This window comes from Candida metapsilosis (genome assembly GCF_017655625.1).
Source record: "Candida metapsilosis strain BP57 chromosome Unknown scaffold1, whole genome shotgun sequence".
Classification (NCBI taxonomy): Eukaryota; Fungi; Ascomycota; class Pichiomycetes; order Serinales; family Debaryomycetaceae; genus Lodderomyces; species Lodderomyces metapsilosis.
The window spans coordinates 3,135,796-3,152,657 of NW_027138159.1; the positions used below are offsets into that span (position 1 = coordinate 3,135,796).

A 16,862-nucleotide genomic window follows, 5' to 3' on the forward strand; every position below is an offset into this window, starting at 1 on the left:
TGGTTTTGAGTTAAATATGTTTTTTATCGAGGTATAAGCTTTGCTGATTACAAGGTTGAATAAGGTTTCAACTTGTATGATGTTTTTCTTTTTTTATTTTTCTATTTTTTTTGCTTCTCTATGTTTTGCTTTTGGGTTTTGTAATGCCAATTTCATGCAGCAGCAAGGATCCACCAACTACATTTGAGTGGAGATATTCGGGCTTAAGAGATCAGATTGGAGTTAATACAAGTTGAGTGGTTAGAACGACACTGTAAGTTTAACGGCTATACAACTTGAGGAGATCGTAGTAGCTTCTTCTTCCCCTCAGCTGTTATTCGAATTTGAAAATTTCTCTTACGCCATATCTGCTTTAAACTAGACCCTTATGGTGTAAATACGGTTTGGAAGAGATATACCTTGCCATTGATAATCGTTGTTGTGTAGGAAGGTTGACGCCTGTAGCTCTTCAGAAAAATTAGACCCCGAAAAGCGCCATTTCTTTGCCTCCACATCATGACAAAGAAGCAATTGCAAGAACCTTTGATCAACTTGTCTGACAACCACTGCCATTTCAGCCCCGATGCGACTACCGAAGACACATACAAGCTCGCAGAGACCTTAAATGAATTTGATATAGACTTCCCCACGAAATTCTTCCATTTGATGACTACACAACACATTGACATTGAATGCATTAATATCTTATTGTCACAATTACATAAACCAGATATAGTGGTGCCGTATTTTGGAGTACATCCATGGTTTAGCCATTTGTTTTACACCGGGTCCAAGCCAAACAAGAGGGATCATTATCGTAGTGTCCTTAAACCAGAACCATCCGAGGAGTTGATTTACATCTTGCCTGAACCGATGAGTATGGACACGCACACAGATAGAATGAAACAGATTATCAAGAAACATGATATCAAGGTCTACGGAATTGGAGAAATTGGGCTAGATAAGTTGTTTCGGGTGCCCAAACTGGGTTGGCTAGGCAATCCCAACCATGTGACAACAGAGCAGGATAAACTCACAAAGTTGCACGTAACTATTGAGCATCAAAGGATTATCTTTGAATACCAGTTGAAATTAGCAGATGAGTTAGGGAAACAGGTGTCAATTCACTGTGTTAAAGCCCATGGTGCATTGTACGACGAAGTTGCAAAGTATGAAAATATTGTGGTGGTGCTTCATTCATACACAGGTTCAATAGACCAAGCCAAGAGGTGGCTAAAGACCAAATCTAAGCTCTATTTTTCACTATCTGATTGGATCAATGGAGAAAAAGATGAGCTATTAAAATTACTTGTTGAGCATTTTGATGGATCGGAAATTTTAACTGAAAGTGACATGGGAATTGACAAGTACTTCCTCCAAGACAAATCTTCGGAATACTTTGATCACCTTACTGGTATATTTCAAAAACTCAACAACTACAAATGTATAGAATCCTCTCAGATTAAAGCAAATATGTTAGAATCAATACAACTATAATCTAGATTTAATAATATCAACAAATTCTGGTTTCAATGAAGCACCACCGACCAAGAATCCATCAACGTTGACCTTGTCTCTAAACTCAGGAGCGTTCTTACCGTTAACTGAACCACCGTACAAGATTTGCAATTTTTCAGCTTGATCTTTACCAATGGTCTTGACCAAATGTTCTCTGATACCCTTATGGGTTTCTTCAGCATCATCCGGAGTAGCAGCTAAACCAGTACCAATTGCCCACACTGGTTCGTAAGCAAGAACAATCTTGGACCAGTCCTTGACAATTTTTGAAACAGCATCCAATTGTCTAGCACAAACATCCAAAGTGATACCACCTTTTCTTTCTTCCAAAGTTTCACCAATGCACAAAATAACGCTCAATCCTTTGTCCAAAGCGTATTTGGTCTTTTCAGCAATGAATTCATCACTTTCTTTAATAATGGTTCTTCTTTCAGAGTGTCCAGTCAAGGTCCACTTAGCACCAAGATCAAGAACTTGTTCAGCACAAATTTCACCAGTGAAAGCACCAGTACCCTTGTTAAAAACGTTTTGGGCACCAACTTCAACGGTTGGTTGTTTGTTCTCTTCAACTGCTAAGTCAAGGTACAATGATGGTGGAGCAATGACAACTTGTACATCCTTTGGCAAATCTTGCTTGTTCAAGTTATCAATGATTGATTTGACGGATGATTTGGTTCCGTTAGCCTTAAAGTTACCTCCAACAAAGAATTGACGAGCCATTGTATATATAAATTGAATTGTGAAGTTCAGGAAAAAGAGTAGTTGTTTTTTGCTGAAGAAAAATTGGCAACCCTTTTTAAAGTGTTTGGAGGAATACGGGGCCTCGGAATTCGACGCAAGAGAAAGTCGTGCACCTACCATTTTTTCGCAACGAACTTTTCCGGGGGGATGGATGTGATGCGAAACTTTAGTGGAACATATGATTTTGCAACATGAAGAGAAGGGCCTATTCAGTTTTGCAATCCAATTCCAATATATTGAAATATACAAACTATTAACTCAATTTAAGGATAATGACCTTTTCTTGGACCAAAATAGCCATCTGGTGCATCAGCAACGTCTAATCTTGATCCAGAAGTTCTCATTTGATAATCCAATCCAGAATAGGCTACGTTGTTGCCCCACCAAACAATATCTTTCTCATGATATTCCACTGCAAAGTAAATGATAATCGATGAGAATGCAATGCCTGCGTCAATTCCCGAACCAAAAAGGTAGCTATATTTTTGCCACCATGCTTCGTATTTTCTCTTGACATAGTGCATCATGGCGTAGCCTAAGTACAAACCACCTGTACTGTAGGACAAATTTGAGGGTGCCCAACCTATGAATGCACCTAAGAAAATAGTAGGTTCGAAATATTTGGTGTAATTCTTTGGAACCAACTTCTTAATCGCAATACAAACCAATCCACCTAGAAATCCGATAAGGAAACAGTATTTCAAAACTGGGTACAACCCACCAAATACTCTCTTTGGCCCAATAACACCCCACAAAACAGATGCATTGTAAAACGTATTTGTACCATAACAGAAGAACTTCTGCTTGTTTTCAGGATCACAATAATCTTTGATACCGGTGATTTGATAGTTTAAAATACCCAATTGAATGAATGCTGTAACAAATACCGACAACAATTGAGTTCTAAACATTGCACGAGGAGGAACTTTAGCATAATGTCCTTGTTTCAAATCATTGATGAAATTTTGGGCCTGTCCGTCGATGTTGTATCCTAAAGCTTTAATGAAAGCTAAGGCCAAACCATTACCTGGAATAGCATAACCAACGATCAACTCAACCAATACATTCAACCCGAAACTGAATCCGGTTCTTGAGGCTACACTGGTCAATGGAATTAAGAACAAAAAGTTGATACCCAAAGCAAAGAAAATACCCCAAACAGGAGTTTCAGCTGGATACAATTTCACACACAAGATTGCCAACACCAATGAAATCACCAAAATGATAGTATATGCCCACTCGGGAACCTCCGGATATGCTTTCATCATTACCGAATGAGGATCTGTCAAACCTTCATACACCGATCTCCTAAAATTTTTTAACCCTTTTGCGACCGATAATGTAGATTCATACATTGGTCTCCATTGCGTTCCAAGCTCATACACAAAATGAAATGGATACAATGCAAAAAATGCCCCGTATGATACCAATTGACCTGCAGAATAAAATGGAGGACCAATCTCTTGATACTTTTTGTCATCAAACAAACTATTCTCATTCACAATAGCTTTGACACTATAGCTTTTGCCCTTGTTGGAGAACAAATATTGGGAGTTGATTGGTAAATAACCTGTCCAGGATGTGTTGCTATAGTACACACCGATCACTGCAAACATGGACACTACCAAACCCAAGTACCCAATGAATGTTGAATAGAATGGAAAATAGAATCCGCTTGTACCAATGACATTGAAATCTAAAGAAGGGATTGGATTGACTCCAAGTCCACCATATGATCCAGTTGCAAGTGCGAGATTAAAATTATCGGGCTTAATCCAAGTCATCCAATTGAATTGTGAGATTGAAGTGAATAAGTAGTCAGGAACCCAAAAGTAAAGAAAGGAAATTGCACTAACAATGAAGAACAATTTGTAACCAGATATAGTCCAACCATTGATGTTTGTTCTTTTCTCCGGCGAAGTCAAGATCTTATTCAACCTTAAATTAGGTAAGTATTGAGGCCACACAGCCTTGACAGGATAAACCGCAAATGATCTAAGCAATCCACACAATGAGAATCCCATATATTGAGTAGATAATGTAAGCAATACCTGATAACCAAAGTCAACCCAATCATTTCCATAAAACCTCTCTGATTTTTGCATCAAAATGTTCAGGGACACATAAGATGTACCACTAGAGACTCCACACGTGATTGTGGCCAACATTTGTTCTTTATATGAATATGGGCCCGGGTTTAGGTCAATCTCTAACCCAAATACCTTAAACTTCCATTTAGGTAAGATCCATTCCATCAACTTTCCACTGGGGTACAAGAACACCTGTACAACTGACATACCAAGACTAATACTTGGATACCTTTCGGAGAAGAATTGATTAATGACGGCACCTAACCCAACCCAGATCAATGATATCAAGTACACTCTAAACGTTTCCACCGGAATAGTAGGATCATCAAAGGGGTCAGTAACAGCTCTCACTTGAGGATACGGAGACCAGTATGCAATAATGACAGCCTCCAATCTAACTTGCAAATCCCAATCGACAACATCATGCTCGGTTTTGATCTCTTCGTCGACTTCATTCAATGTAGATTTCAGCTGAACGGTCTTTTCTCCTTCGTTTCCTAATTTCTTGACAACGTGGACGATAGAACCAAATTTCTCAACAAAGCCACCATACTTGTGACCATCTTCACTGCTGCTGCCATTGCCTCTCTCCTTGTCCACATTGGTAGACGTATAGTGAAACACCTTACCTAACTTGTCTTTTAAACCATCCACAGGCTCACTATAGTCAATTAACTGCTTCCATAACTCCAAATCTGATTCAAGAATATTGACATCATTGTCATGTTCCTTAACGGCTTTTTCTAATATAACAACTGCTTCTTCTGTGGTCATCTCTTCAATCTTTTCAAAAATAAATGAAGCTTGTGGAGGTAAATCATCAAATGACTCCAAAGCATCGAAATGCAACCTGCGCAAAACAAAGTCCTTCTGAGCGTTTGTTAATGTTGTTCCAACTTCTCCAATTGACAAAGGGTTTGAAGTGATTGCTTTTAAGTCAATCTCATGATCCTCTATCTGTGTATGGCTTGTCACGTTGGTGACTTGGATGTTCCCAGCATTCTTTTCGCTCATGATTGGAAACCTCAAATTTATGGCTGGTTAATACTGGGAGGACTAGTTGATTCTAGGGCTAGAATGTGCTTCATTTATATACTAGAGGAAGATGAAAAGGGTGCCAATGTGTACCCGCTCAGCAACCATAGTCCAAAAATTTAGGCGGGCCGTTATTTTCAAAATTAAAAATGTTGCCACACTTCTCTAGTAGTAAGAATAACATATCCACACTGCGTTACCACAGTTTAATCCAAATATGTGGTATCGGCGATTTTAATCCAACCAAAGCCTGTACAAATGTTTGTGTCAATAAATTTGAATTGCTGTCACAGTTCTGCAATACCAAATCAAGGTGTGTTACTCGCCACTTTTAGAATTCAGAGTTACCTGACACCCAGTAAAACTATTCATCAGAATATGGCAATATGTGTTTCTTACAAGTGATCTATACCAATCTCAATCGGCGTTCACATAGCTGAACTCTGTAATATTGTAAGGATATTTCTCAGCTTATGGTAAAGCGGGTTAGAACTAAATTTTATCACACCAATCAAATGAAATTGGTTTCAAATTGTGGTAAACTGAAGGTTGACACATAAAAATATTTGGTGCCGTATGAGTATGTGTCACACAATTACGCACATCAAAATTGCGCACGCTGAGTTTAAGGCGATCTAAAGTTTTTTCGCAACCGAATTTCCATATAAGTGTGGAGTTAAATAGAGCTGTATTTTTTAAATTACTTGCATTAAATTGTCATGATCTTCCAAATTATCGAGCCTTTCGTTGTATATATATCTTTTTGTGATTGGTTCCAGTGCTTATGGGTGAGGGTTTACATAGATTGATTGTACCCGCCAAGCCATAATTTTGACACATGAGATTGCACGGCATCAAAAATTTGACTTTTTATTTTAAAAAAAATGATTTGCGCATTGTTTAAAAAAGTTTGTGTCAAGTTGATAAGATTTATTTTATTATTTCATTATTTCATTTTTGATCACAGAGCCACACTTTCCGTACATTATTGTTTGAGTTTGATGCCGTTTTGTTCTAGGGGCCAAAAAAATACTCTTACTGGGAGTAATGTAACGAAACTTCGGAAATAGGCTATTTCCGAACTCAATAGTAACTTCTACAGCGTAAAAGTTGAGGAATGAATTTGATGAAAGCTGTTGATTTAAATTTATGAACACAGTGAGCATGCTACATAGGGGGACCTCTTTTGGCCCACCCCTTGCGTTGTATCTCAACAAAGACACCACCCGCACTTCCACTTCCACTTCCAAAGCTCTGTTCTACAGCTCCACGGTATTTCAAAAACCTTTACTAAACGTCTATTCAAGGAGACTGAACTAAACTTTCATTACTATTCGCAACACTTTGATTTTCCATTTTAAACTTAGAACCTCCATTCCTAATTAATCCTCTTTCTTGTAAATTTCTATACGTTTCCTCAATCTTCTTATCCTTCAGCTTGGTAGAATTGATCGCCTCCTTTTGTGCTTCAACAAGGGCGTCAATTTCAGCATCATCCAATTCTTGACCTATATTATTGCAATCAATCTCATCACCAAACTCCTTCACAACTGCATGTTCCATCCAACTATCATCTGTATCCTCCCATGTGCGAAGTTTTGTTTTCAAGTGGTACTTTTGCGTCTGTTGATTTTTCTTCATGATCAAGTATTGACAATGAGGTATGTTTCTCAATGATTCAAACTCTTCATATGTCCATTTGAACCACTTCATTAGAAATACTCTGGACCATATACCATGGCTGACCAACACCAAGATGTTTGGGAAATCATCAGATTTGAACTTCCGGTATAAAGTCTCGTTGAACGTCGCCACCCGATCATAGACATCAGCAGCACTTTCGCCATGCGGGATTCGGTAAAAGAAATGGCCATAATGTGCTCGTTCTTCCCAAATTTGTTCCATTTCTTCCTTTGATTTTTGAAAGTTGCCAAAATCTTGCTCCCTCATTCTGGTCTCTTCATGCACCCAATACTCTATCCCTGGTTCATTTTTGATCCCCTCGATGATATTATTACACGTTTGTCGGGTTCGTAGATACGGCGACGTGTAAAACATTATTGATTTGCGGCTGCGTTTGTTGCTTGAGTCAGTCATGGCTTGATGCTGAACAAATCTGGCCAAAGCTTTTCCTGCTTCAAGAGACTGATAGTGGCCCTTGGTCGTTAACGGCACTAGGTGATTTGGGGTGTATGAGTTCACCGACTTGTCACAGTTGCCTTCAGACTCCCCGTGGCGTATGATTAATATATACTGTAGAGGGAATGTTAGTATAACGATACTTCTCAGTTATTGTTGCAATACATACTGTTGGTTTACCCATGATTAGTTTGCACCAAATCCTGTATCTGGTTTAAGCTTTTTCGTTCGAAGTTTTGCTCTCTTCTCGCCGTTTCCACGCGGAGATGTTAATCCCTTTTTTCTCTGTTTTTTTTTTTCGCGGAGATCCTTATCGATTTGCATTTATCCGAGCAATTAAAATCAACTTTAGAAGTAAAACCTTGGTGTTTGCAAAGGTCATACGGTACACATTGTAAGAGGTAAGGAAGTCACAAAACATCACATTCATTAAGACAAACTCTAATTTTTTTTATCTATATACAGATAATCCTTCTTTCCTTTTAAAAGATATCCTTTTCAAAAGGACAATTAATAGAGCTATGACCATCTCTTTCACATAACCCACACCAGTCAGATCTACCAGCACTAGGATCAGTTAAGCTGGAAGGCTTGTATACAGGTAAGTCTTGCAAATCATCCAACAGGTTACTAGAGTGCATTGCTTTTGTTGCATCATTAGGCTCAGCAAAAGTTGACGAGACCGTAGATAGGGAGATCAATCGATCCAATGCTGCTATTGCATCCAGGCTATGGTTTTCACTACCACTATCTTTTCTCTTTGACACTGTTATGACATCCAGACTGTGGTTTCGAGAAGGTTGACGCGTTGTACGGCCATTATCACTCTTTTTCAATTGTTCAATTTGCTCATTGGCTGCATTCAAGTCCTTTTGTAGTTGTTTCACCTGATCTGAGTAATTTTTGCAAGTTGTTTCCAAAGAGTGGATCTTTGCTTCAGTATCCTCTGATGGTTTGTTTGTTGTACTCTGCAATCGCAATTCAGAACACTCCTTCTCCAATTGGTCAACTTTTGCATTGGAATCTTTCAACTTTTGCAATAATCTATCAATCTCAGCTTTCAGATTAGAATTTACGTCTTCCAACTCTTGAATTTTTTCCTCAAAGACTGTGATTCCATCTTGTTGTACCGCAATCAAATCATCCATAGCACTATGCCATTCTTCTCTTTGCTTTTTGAAGTTTTCCAACTTACGATCCTTCTCCCTAATCAATTTATTCAACTCTTCAATTTGTTCTTTATAATTGTGCCCATTCTCTGATTTATGTAATTGGTCATCTAGTAGATTCAATTTGGCGTCATGGTATGTGTTTGATGGCGTTAGTGGAGATCGTAATGGCGTAGTAGACATTTCACTTTGATGTTGATCCATGCTCCAACTTGATTCGCGACGATTATGATCTGTATTGCTATAGTGATGCATCTCGCCATTTTGTTGATGGGGTATCCTCGTGTTTCTTTGTGCTGATTGATATGGTGGTTTAGACATGGGACTGAATCGTGATCTGGGGTTTGGTCGAATTGGGGTAACTAAATCAGTAGCTCCACTACCACCATTGTGGCCATTTCCAATTTCACTCACATCAGGAAGTTGTGGATTCACACTTTTCAATCGATCATAAGGCAAGAATAACCCACTCTTGGGAACACTAACAGTGAAATACAGTACTCCATCAACTGACCCTGAATTTCTACCTCTTGATTTTGCCAATGATCCTTGGAGCTCTAGTCCAGCAAATAAGCCAGTTTTATACTGAATAGGTCCAAGGTACCTTATGTAGCCATACCCAGTCGCGTTTGGCACTGCAACTCGCTGTCCTATGAGGTCGGACATCTTTGGTGTTTGATATTGTTTTTACGTGTCACCATTCCAAAAAAAAGAAAATGAGAACAGAAACGTAAACATAATTTTGGTGTTTCAGAACAAAATACAATTTTCGAAAATGTATGCAGGAGTAAGGTACACATACACACTCGTAGGTTACACGCACATACACACTTGTTACACTATTGAGTGATTTGTTTAGCATTCATCTCCCGCAATTTTTTCCTTAAATCTAATTTAGCAGCTCTTGGCTTAACAATAAGTGACTTGGGACCTCCTTCCAAATTCATCTTCTTCATTTGCTCCTCTAACTCAGTTAATGCAAGTTTATGATCCAAAATTTGATCATTCAATTGCAGCAAAATCTCCTCAATTTTGTTCACAGTAGACAGGTTTAATGAGTTTTTAGCTTTGATTGGCATAAGCAAAGCACGCAATTTAGACTCCAAAGACTCAACATTTGCCAATTTCAATCTCAATTTCTCTCTCATTTCTTGTTTACTTGGTTCTAATGGTCTATTCTTGAGGAATTTCAAATTCTTTCTTGTACCCTTTTCTAATAATGCCAATTGACTAAATGATTTATCAAGTGCTCTAAACTCATGTTGACTTTTCTGCAATACGAGATTCAATCTGTCAACTTCTGCCTCTTTTTCATGCAAGTAATGCAATTTCCCCCTATACATATCTTTATCATACTGTAAGTTTCCAACTTCAGTAATTTCATGCCAATGCTTCCCCGGAGTACTGTGCGCATCTATGTAACCGGTGACTGCTGCGACATTTTTGGCTAAAAATTGTAAGTTCCCTTCCGTGTTGGCGATAACTGTTCGTATCTTGTTGGCAATGGGGTCATCTGTTGTTTCTAGGGAGCCAGAAAATCCATCAAAGACCAAAAACTCAGCCGGTTGAATCGGCTCGTCAATTGATTCTTGCGGGGTATCTTCTACCACTATCTCTGTCTCTTTTTCCTCCTTTGGTGATCCTTCATGTTCAAGAGAAACCAATTCTTGCGCAAGAATGCGTCCATTCTCTTCCTTCTTTGAAATGTTGACCCATGACGAGTCGTTTCTTTCAGACTCATCAACAAACTGCTGGTCATCAGCTTCGTCTTCTTCGTCATCTTGAGAAAGATCATAATTTCCTGACGCATCAATATCAGGTAAAGAATCCTCTTCCGCATGATGTTCAGGCGCTTTTTCAGGTGTATGCGCTTCTGAACCATCTTCATCAGGAGTGTTTTTATCACTTGTTATGTTAGTTTCAGATTCGGACTCTGACTCATCATCAAAGTCATTCTTGAATTGATCCTTATCGGATGGAGCTCTGGTGGCACCTATACCTGCAAAGGGCGATGGAGTGTTTGCTTTTTGCAACAGCGCAAATGGTGAAGGACCATCAGGCTTTTTCAAACTAGGAAAGCTAGAGGGACTACTTGGCTTCTCTGTCGTGTTTAAGCCACCAAATGCTGATAGCAAGTCGTCTTCTTTACCAGATTGAGATTGGTTCATTTGAGGGGTCTGCGTGGTCCCAGACTCTGCATTTACCTTGGATGCACCTTCCGGTGTAAATCCTGGTGTAGATTCTTTTGATGAATTTATAAGATCAGCAAATGGTGTTGGTCTAGTGTTGTCAATACCTCCAGCTTTAGAGTCTTTACCCAAACTAGCAAACGGTGAAGATGTGTTTGCTTGTTGTGGAAACATTGGCTTTGCCTGAGTTGGTGCTTTTTGATTCAGATCAAATGGTGAGTCTGATTTGTTTTCAACTTTCCCAAATGGAGAAGAAGTACTACTCGACTGACCAAATGGGGATGCAGGTTTTGCGCTATTTTCAAATATGTTATTTCCATTAGCTGTAGTGTTGCTAAAAGCTGCTGGTTGGTGATTACTAAATTTCCCAAATCCTGAAGAGAGTGTCAGTTTAGTGGCAGTGTTGCTTGAAGGTGCTCCAAAACCAGAAGAGCCAAATCCTGAGGCACCAAATCCAGTGGAAGCAGAGGTGGACGAGCCAAATCCGGTTGCTCCAAATCCAGATTTAGTGGCTTGGCTTCCACCAAAACTAGTAGCTCCAAATGCAGAGCCAGAAGCTCCAAACGCAGAGCCTGCTGATTGACCTGAACCAAAGCCCGTTGAGCCAAATGCAGACTTTGTACTTTGACCAGCAGTAGAACCAAATGCAGAACTTGTAGATTGACCAAACCCTGTCAGACCAAATGCAGACTTCTTAGTATCCGAAGCAGTGTTAGTAGCTGTTGGACTTTTGAAAGCACCCGCAGTACTCGAACCAAATGGATTGCTTGTTGTTTGAAATGGATTTTCTGGGGGTACATCTTTGCTAGAATTAAAATCGTCTTTAAGCGTTTCTTTAGGCGTATCATCCAACTTTCTCAACTTTGGTGTTTTCCAAATCAGTGCGTTCAGCTGCAATAGCTCTCTCCAACGATACCTCATCCTCCAAAATACCATTCTTGTTATAAACCCACCAAGACCTCAAACTCCCATTATCCAAAAACGCAAACAACTTAGGCAACTTCCCCACAACTTCACCTTCAACACCAACACATGGTGCATCAACTTTCGTATTCAATTCATTTATAGAAATGGCAAATCCTACTGGTGAGACATCCTCCAGTGTCTCTTCATCCATGGGATAATTGGCTTTATTTGAATCTTCAGCTGGTTCGATAGATTGAAGTGGCGAGGATGAAACGTCAACAATACCAATATCCAGTGATAATGAAGAAGTGATAAAGTGTAATTGAGTTGATTGGAGCCAGTTGTTGATTGAAGCTGTGTAATATGTCGTGGTTCTATTTGCTGTGCCAAATGGCGATGCAATGTCAATTGCAGTAGGTGTGTATTTATCACCTTCGTGACTGATTAAATAAGCTTCTATGTGATGGTCATCAGATGGTTGTTCTTCACTAATGTCATAAATTAGGAAAAGGTAGCTTTTGATGGATACAAGTTCCACAAGATGGTAGTCCGATAACTTATCCTTTGTTTCATCATCAAAGTCAATAGGTTTACCCATTAGCTGGAACTTATTTGATTTAGTAGTGTATATTGGTGATGATTCATGCCAGGTAAACTTTGCCACATTAGAGGCAATTTTCGTTGAATTGTGATATAAGTCTCCGTTACTCAAACCCAAGTAATTATCATCGTCTAGTAATTCCAAATTGGTAAATTGTCCTTCAAGTGATGAAAATTGATATTCTTTTCGTTTAATTTGATCAATGGTTAACATTTGTATACTGTTGTTATTCAACATGTAAAATTTTGAATCAGTGAAATATAACTGAGTAATGGCAAACTCCCCTCCCACAGTATCTACATCGTCAAGTTTATCAGCTGATATGAATTTGAGTGTAGTGGAGTTGGACACTGCAATGATTCGATGTTTATCATGAATAGCTAATAATCGTAACTCTTGTCCATCATTGAATTGTTTTAAATCTATTGGCTCCGTCAATGGGACATCATCAATCAACTTGAATCCGTAATCGTCAGAAATGACGGTCTCAATATCAACCATGGTTTTGGGGGATTGTGAGGTATGCTTGATTGATGATAACGAAGAGTGTTTTTTTTTGATTCTTTTGATGCGTGTTGTGGAAAAATCGAAAATGAGGGATGGCTGTCGCTACCAAGTGATTTTGAAAATACTGTGGTTCATGGCAATGGTGTGCTTATCGAGTGAATAGTTGATAAATCTTTGTCCAGATAGGAATAACATCTTTTAAAGACTTAGATGTATAGACTGATGTAAACCAGAGGTGACATGGGTGACTGGTAGTTGGTTAGCATACCGAGAATGAACTATCAAAGTCAGAAAGGAATTTTTTTGCAACTCAATACTTTAAGAAGCTATCATTTTGCCGAATCCAGCTAATCTCAATCCGAGAATGATTGCGATTGAAGGTATATTTAAGTTAAATTTGGAGTTTTTAGTCAAGTTTCAAAGTTTATATCAGAAATAAATTGCAAAATTTTGTAGAATTAAATAATTTTTTCAAATGCACCTTTGAAGTCTCAATAAAATGCTCTAATTATATAAGATACTTAGATATACTGCACACTAGACTACACTCATTTAGTAGAAATAGGAAGCTACGAGGTCCAAGTTGAGAAGAAGTAACAAAAGCTCTGAACTATAGGGGAAAGACCAGTGTGTGTTAGATGATTAGGCGAAGCAAGTCACTGATTTCTTACAGAGACGTCAGATCAAATTGATATTGCTTCCGGGTTAAGACTGAGATTCGGCATCGCAGAAAAGGAGAAATTTAGATTTCGAAAATTTGTCTGGCTCTGGTGATTGAGTCAACACTGACAAGGCTTTTGAGATATTAAGGAATAATCTCCTAGAATTTAGATTCCTCTGCACCTCGAGATAAGCAAGTGCAAAAGCCACTAAACTATTCATAAGACTTGGGCAAGTAAGAACACTGTGAAAACTCATAAAGCAGTTTCCAGTTGCCAAATTTCTGTCGGGAGTAGCGGCTACAATTTTCAAATAAAACGTAATACTAAAGTTTTACAAGAAAATTAGTGCAAACCACAGTGTTACTGTATAATAACCACGTTACATGTTTATTTTTTCTGTTTATTTTCTGTTGCATCTAAATTCTTCCGAAGGGGAAAAAAGAAGAAAGAAAAAAGAAATTAAAGAGTAGGTACCACAAAGATCAAATTTTTCCGAAATTTCTTTCACTGGATCCCCCAATTTCTTTTTTTTTCCAAAAATGCCAATGAAATTAAGCAATGTTGCTTATGAGGCTATATGTTGCCTCTATTAAAATGTAGTGAGCAACAGCTTCCTCTTTAAACATGCTTTACAACAGAGTGAAAAAAAAAAACAAAAACAAAACCCCAATCTTTTGGTGCAGTCACGTGTGCTCTTTTATTATTGTGTTGAATAAAGAATATATGAATAACAAAGTAGATGTATGGGGTATGTGTGGGGGACCTGGGGGAAAGCTAAATTGCTATTTACAAAACGCCACACATATTAAAAGTTGTACATGAAAGACTTAGCGGCTGAAAAATTTCAGATTCTCGGAAAAACTACAAAATGAGAGAGACACACACACAAATATTAAAAAAAAAAAAATAAAATAAAATATATAAAAATTTGTCTGGTGACAATAATAATGAAACATCGGAGCATTTGCATGACCAATAGAAATCGGAAAAAATAATAATAAAATAAAATAATAATATGAACAGAATGTGTTCCTACATTATGAAATTACATTTACTAAGTTAAGTTGATCAACGGTTACTGAGTGGAGAATTAGAACGTTTTGAAAAAAAGGAAAAAAGCGTGACTCCAGACTAATAATTTGTATGGCGGGGTCTAATTATCCCCTTCCTTGTTGTAATTAAAGAAAAAGAAATAAAAGAAAAAGTCTGTCGGAATATTTGGTGTTTTAATGTATTGTTCTTTTTTTGTGTATTGCATATTGGTAGTGTACACAAGTACAAAACCCCAAAATTTCTTAAATTAATTACGGAGACAGCATTTATTTTTTTTTTGGGGAAGCGAAGATTATTTAAAATCAAGAAGGAAAAAACAAAAACACTTATAAAGTCAAAGACATAATAAACGACGGATTTTATTTCGGAATGTTTTCCTCTACTTAAACCAATTAGTCTAAAACTAAATTCTGCAAGGCAAGTATAATTTACAAATGATTTGGTGGATTATTTTGGCGTGTTTTTTTTTTGCACATTTTTTTTTTCTCTTTTGTGTAGCCCCGAGCAAAAAAAATTGTGCGAAACATAGGCCTGTGGAATGTTTTTTTTTTTTTTTGTTCTAATTGCTTCTGGTCTAGTAACTAAGTAAACTGGACAAAGTAGTTAAACTACAATGTCCCTATATTTTCAGTTTATACGTTTGATTTGTAACATATAACTACTACTTTAATAATAATAAAAAATGATGAATCTTTTGTACAATTATACATAAAATATTAAATATAATCATAAATAAATAAATAAACTTATTTTTCCATTTTATATTTTTCTTTTTTATAAAGAAAACAGATCTCTTTCTTTCTCTTTTCTTTTATCCCCATCATTTTTATTTTTTTTACTTTTAATCAAACTCAATCAAACTAACTACTTTGAATACAACTAGTACTACTACTACCACCACCAAACAGTGCTAACAGATCTACTTTTTTATAACCCCACCGTACCACACCACACCACACCGCACTGCACTCCGGAATAAAATACTTATTTCCACCCAACAAAACAAAACAAAATATTGTTTTTTTTTTCCCCCTTCAAATCCCTCATATATGTACTCAGCAGACAGAGAAAAACCACCAGTTAAATATCAAAATATAACTATAACTACTATTCACACTTAGTCGTCTACTACTCACAATGTATGCATCACCATTTTCCAATAGTCAAGGAAAACAATCAGCACCATCTGAATTCAAAGAAAATGCAAGAAACGAAATTTACAACAAATTACCCACATTTAATGGTGGGACTGCTACATCCTCACGACTGCCTATATCTACCCTCAACTCATCACATTCAATAAGATCAGCTCCACTGCAGTTTTTCAGAAAAAATAAAGCATCATCATCATCATATCAACCACTGCAACGATCAGCTCATACAACTTCATCTTCTTCTTCAGCATCCATCTTTTCATCCTTTGGTAAACGTTCAGTAAGATCAGCTCCATCTATTTATTCAAGTTCAACGGGAACTATACCTGAAGATCTGGAACCATTGACAGTCACTGTTGAACAGTTGGTGAATGATATAGTACTCCATGAAAGTCATTTTGCTAAAGTGTATGAGTCAAGGCAGCAGCAGCAACATCAAGATCAACATCAACGTGTGGATACTTCTGACCCAGAGGAGCTTTACAAGATTTCCCTCGGTTCAAGCCTATCGTACCAAAACAACAATGAAAACCTAGTTGACTGGAACTTAAATGTAACCAGATGTAAACTAATCCTTACTCAACTACCTTCAATATCAACAGCACTGGATCAAATCTCATATAATCAGAATTTCCCACCTCAATTAATTGGCGATTTAGCTCAACTATGCCATTTAATAATCATACAACCACATATATCCGATACCGAACTAATATTCACCCTAATACAATCCAACTTGTACGAAGAACATAACCTAGACTTATCATTTAAGAAACTGGTTGCTGAAATATCAGTTAAACAATCACGTCTATTACAAATTAACGAAGTACGAACTAATCATCAATATGCCAATATGCAATTTAATGAACATGATTTTCTAAAATTTAAATTTAAAGAAATTGCCTTGAGGAATTATCTAATTAATTTAGCAGCAGCTGCTACTACGGCAATGGAATATAAGTTTAAAGTTGATGAATTAAAACGAGGTTTGAAATTGGAAGGGAAAAAGAAGTTGAGTAAAGAAGAAAAGAAACAATTGTGGGAACAAGTACGACTGGATGTTTTCAAACGAGCTGGTCTTGAATAAATAAAACAATATATATACCCGCTTTTCTTCTG

At 37.4% G+C, this 16,862-nt stretch overlaps 7 protein-coding genes across 7 annotated transcripts; 2 read left to right on the plus strand and 5 right to left on the minus strand. All coding sequences in view use genetic code 12, as the record gives it.

Moving 5' to 3' along the window:
- Positions 1–495: 495 nt before the first annotated feature.
- I9W82_001383 (putative endodeoxyribonuclease) lies at positions 496–1,229 on the plus strand (the record flags this gene model as incomplete). The annotated part of the gene is made up of 2 exons (XM_067690122.1): positions 496–1,148; positions 1,196–1,229. The coding sequence occupies 2 exons, from the start codon at positions 496–498 to the stop codon at positions 1,227–1,229; spliced, it is 687 nt and encodes a 228-aa protein (XP_067551404.1).
- Positions 1,230–1,470: 241 nt separating this feature from the next.
- On the minus strand, positions 1,471–2,217 carry TPI1 (triose-phosphate isomerase; the record flags this gene model as incomplete). Its single annotated transcript, XM_067690123.1, has 1 exon — positions 1,471–2,217. The coding sequence occupies one exon, from the start codon at positions 2,215–2,217 to the stop codon at positions 1,471–1,473; it is 747 nt and encodes a 248-aa protein (XP_067551405.1).
- Positions 2,218–2,501: 284 nt separating this feature from the next.
- I9W82_001385 (uncharacterized protein) lies at positions 2,502–5,342 on the minus strand (the record flags this gene model as incomplete). The annotated part of the gene is made up of 1 exon (XM_067690124.1): positions 2,502–5,342. One exon carries the CDS (start codon positions 5,340–5,342, stop codon positions 2,502–2,504), a length of 2,841 nt encoding a protein of 946 aa, XP_067551406.1.
- Positions 5,343–6,665: 1,323 nt separating this feature from the next.
- Positions 6,666–7,686, minus strand: I9W82_001386 (acid phosphatase; the record flags this gene model as incomplete). The annotated part of the gene is made up of 2 exons (XM_067690125.1): positions 6,666–7,616; positions 7,672–7,686. 2 exons carry the CDS (start codon positions 7,684–7,686, stop codon positions 6,666–6,668), a joined length of 966 nt encoding a protein of 321 aa, XP_067551407.1.
- A 298-nt stretch (positions 7,687–7,984) lies between these two features.
- I9W82_001387 (uncharacterized protein) lies at positions 7,985–9,337 on the minus strand (the record flags this gene model as incomplete). Its single annotated transcript, XM_067690126.1, has 1 exon — positions 7,985–9,337. The coding sequence occupies one exon, from the start codon at positions 9,335–9,337 to the stop codon at positions 7,985–7,987; it is 1,353 nt and encodes a 450-aa protein (XP_067551408.1).
- Positions 9,338–9,510: 173 nt separating this feature from the next.
- On the minus strand, positions 9,511–12,868 carry NUP159 (FG-nucleoporin; the record flags this gene model as incomplete). Its single annotated transcript, XM_067690127.1, has 2 exons — positions 9,511–11,782; positions 11,850–12,868. The coding sequence occupies 2 exons, from the start codon at positions 12,866–12,868 to the stop codon at positions 9,511–9,513; spliced, it is 3,291 nt and encodes a 1,096-aa protein (XP_067551409.1).
- A 2,858-nt stretch (positions 12,869–15,726) lies between these two features.
- Positions 15,727–16,830, plus strand: STD1 (Std1p; the record flags this gene model as incomplete). The annotated part of the gene is made up of 1 exon (XM_067690128.1): positions 15,727–16,830. The coding sequence occupies one exon, from the start codon at positions 15,727–15,729 to the stop codon at positions 16,828–16,830; it is 1,104 nt and encodes a 367-aa protein (XP_067551410.1).
- Positions 16,831–16,862: the final 32 nt, after the last annotated feature.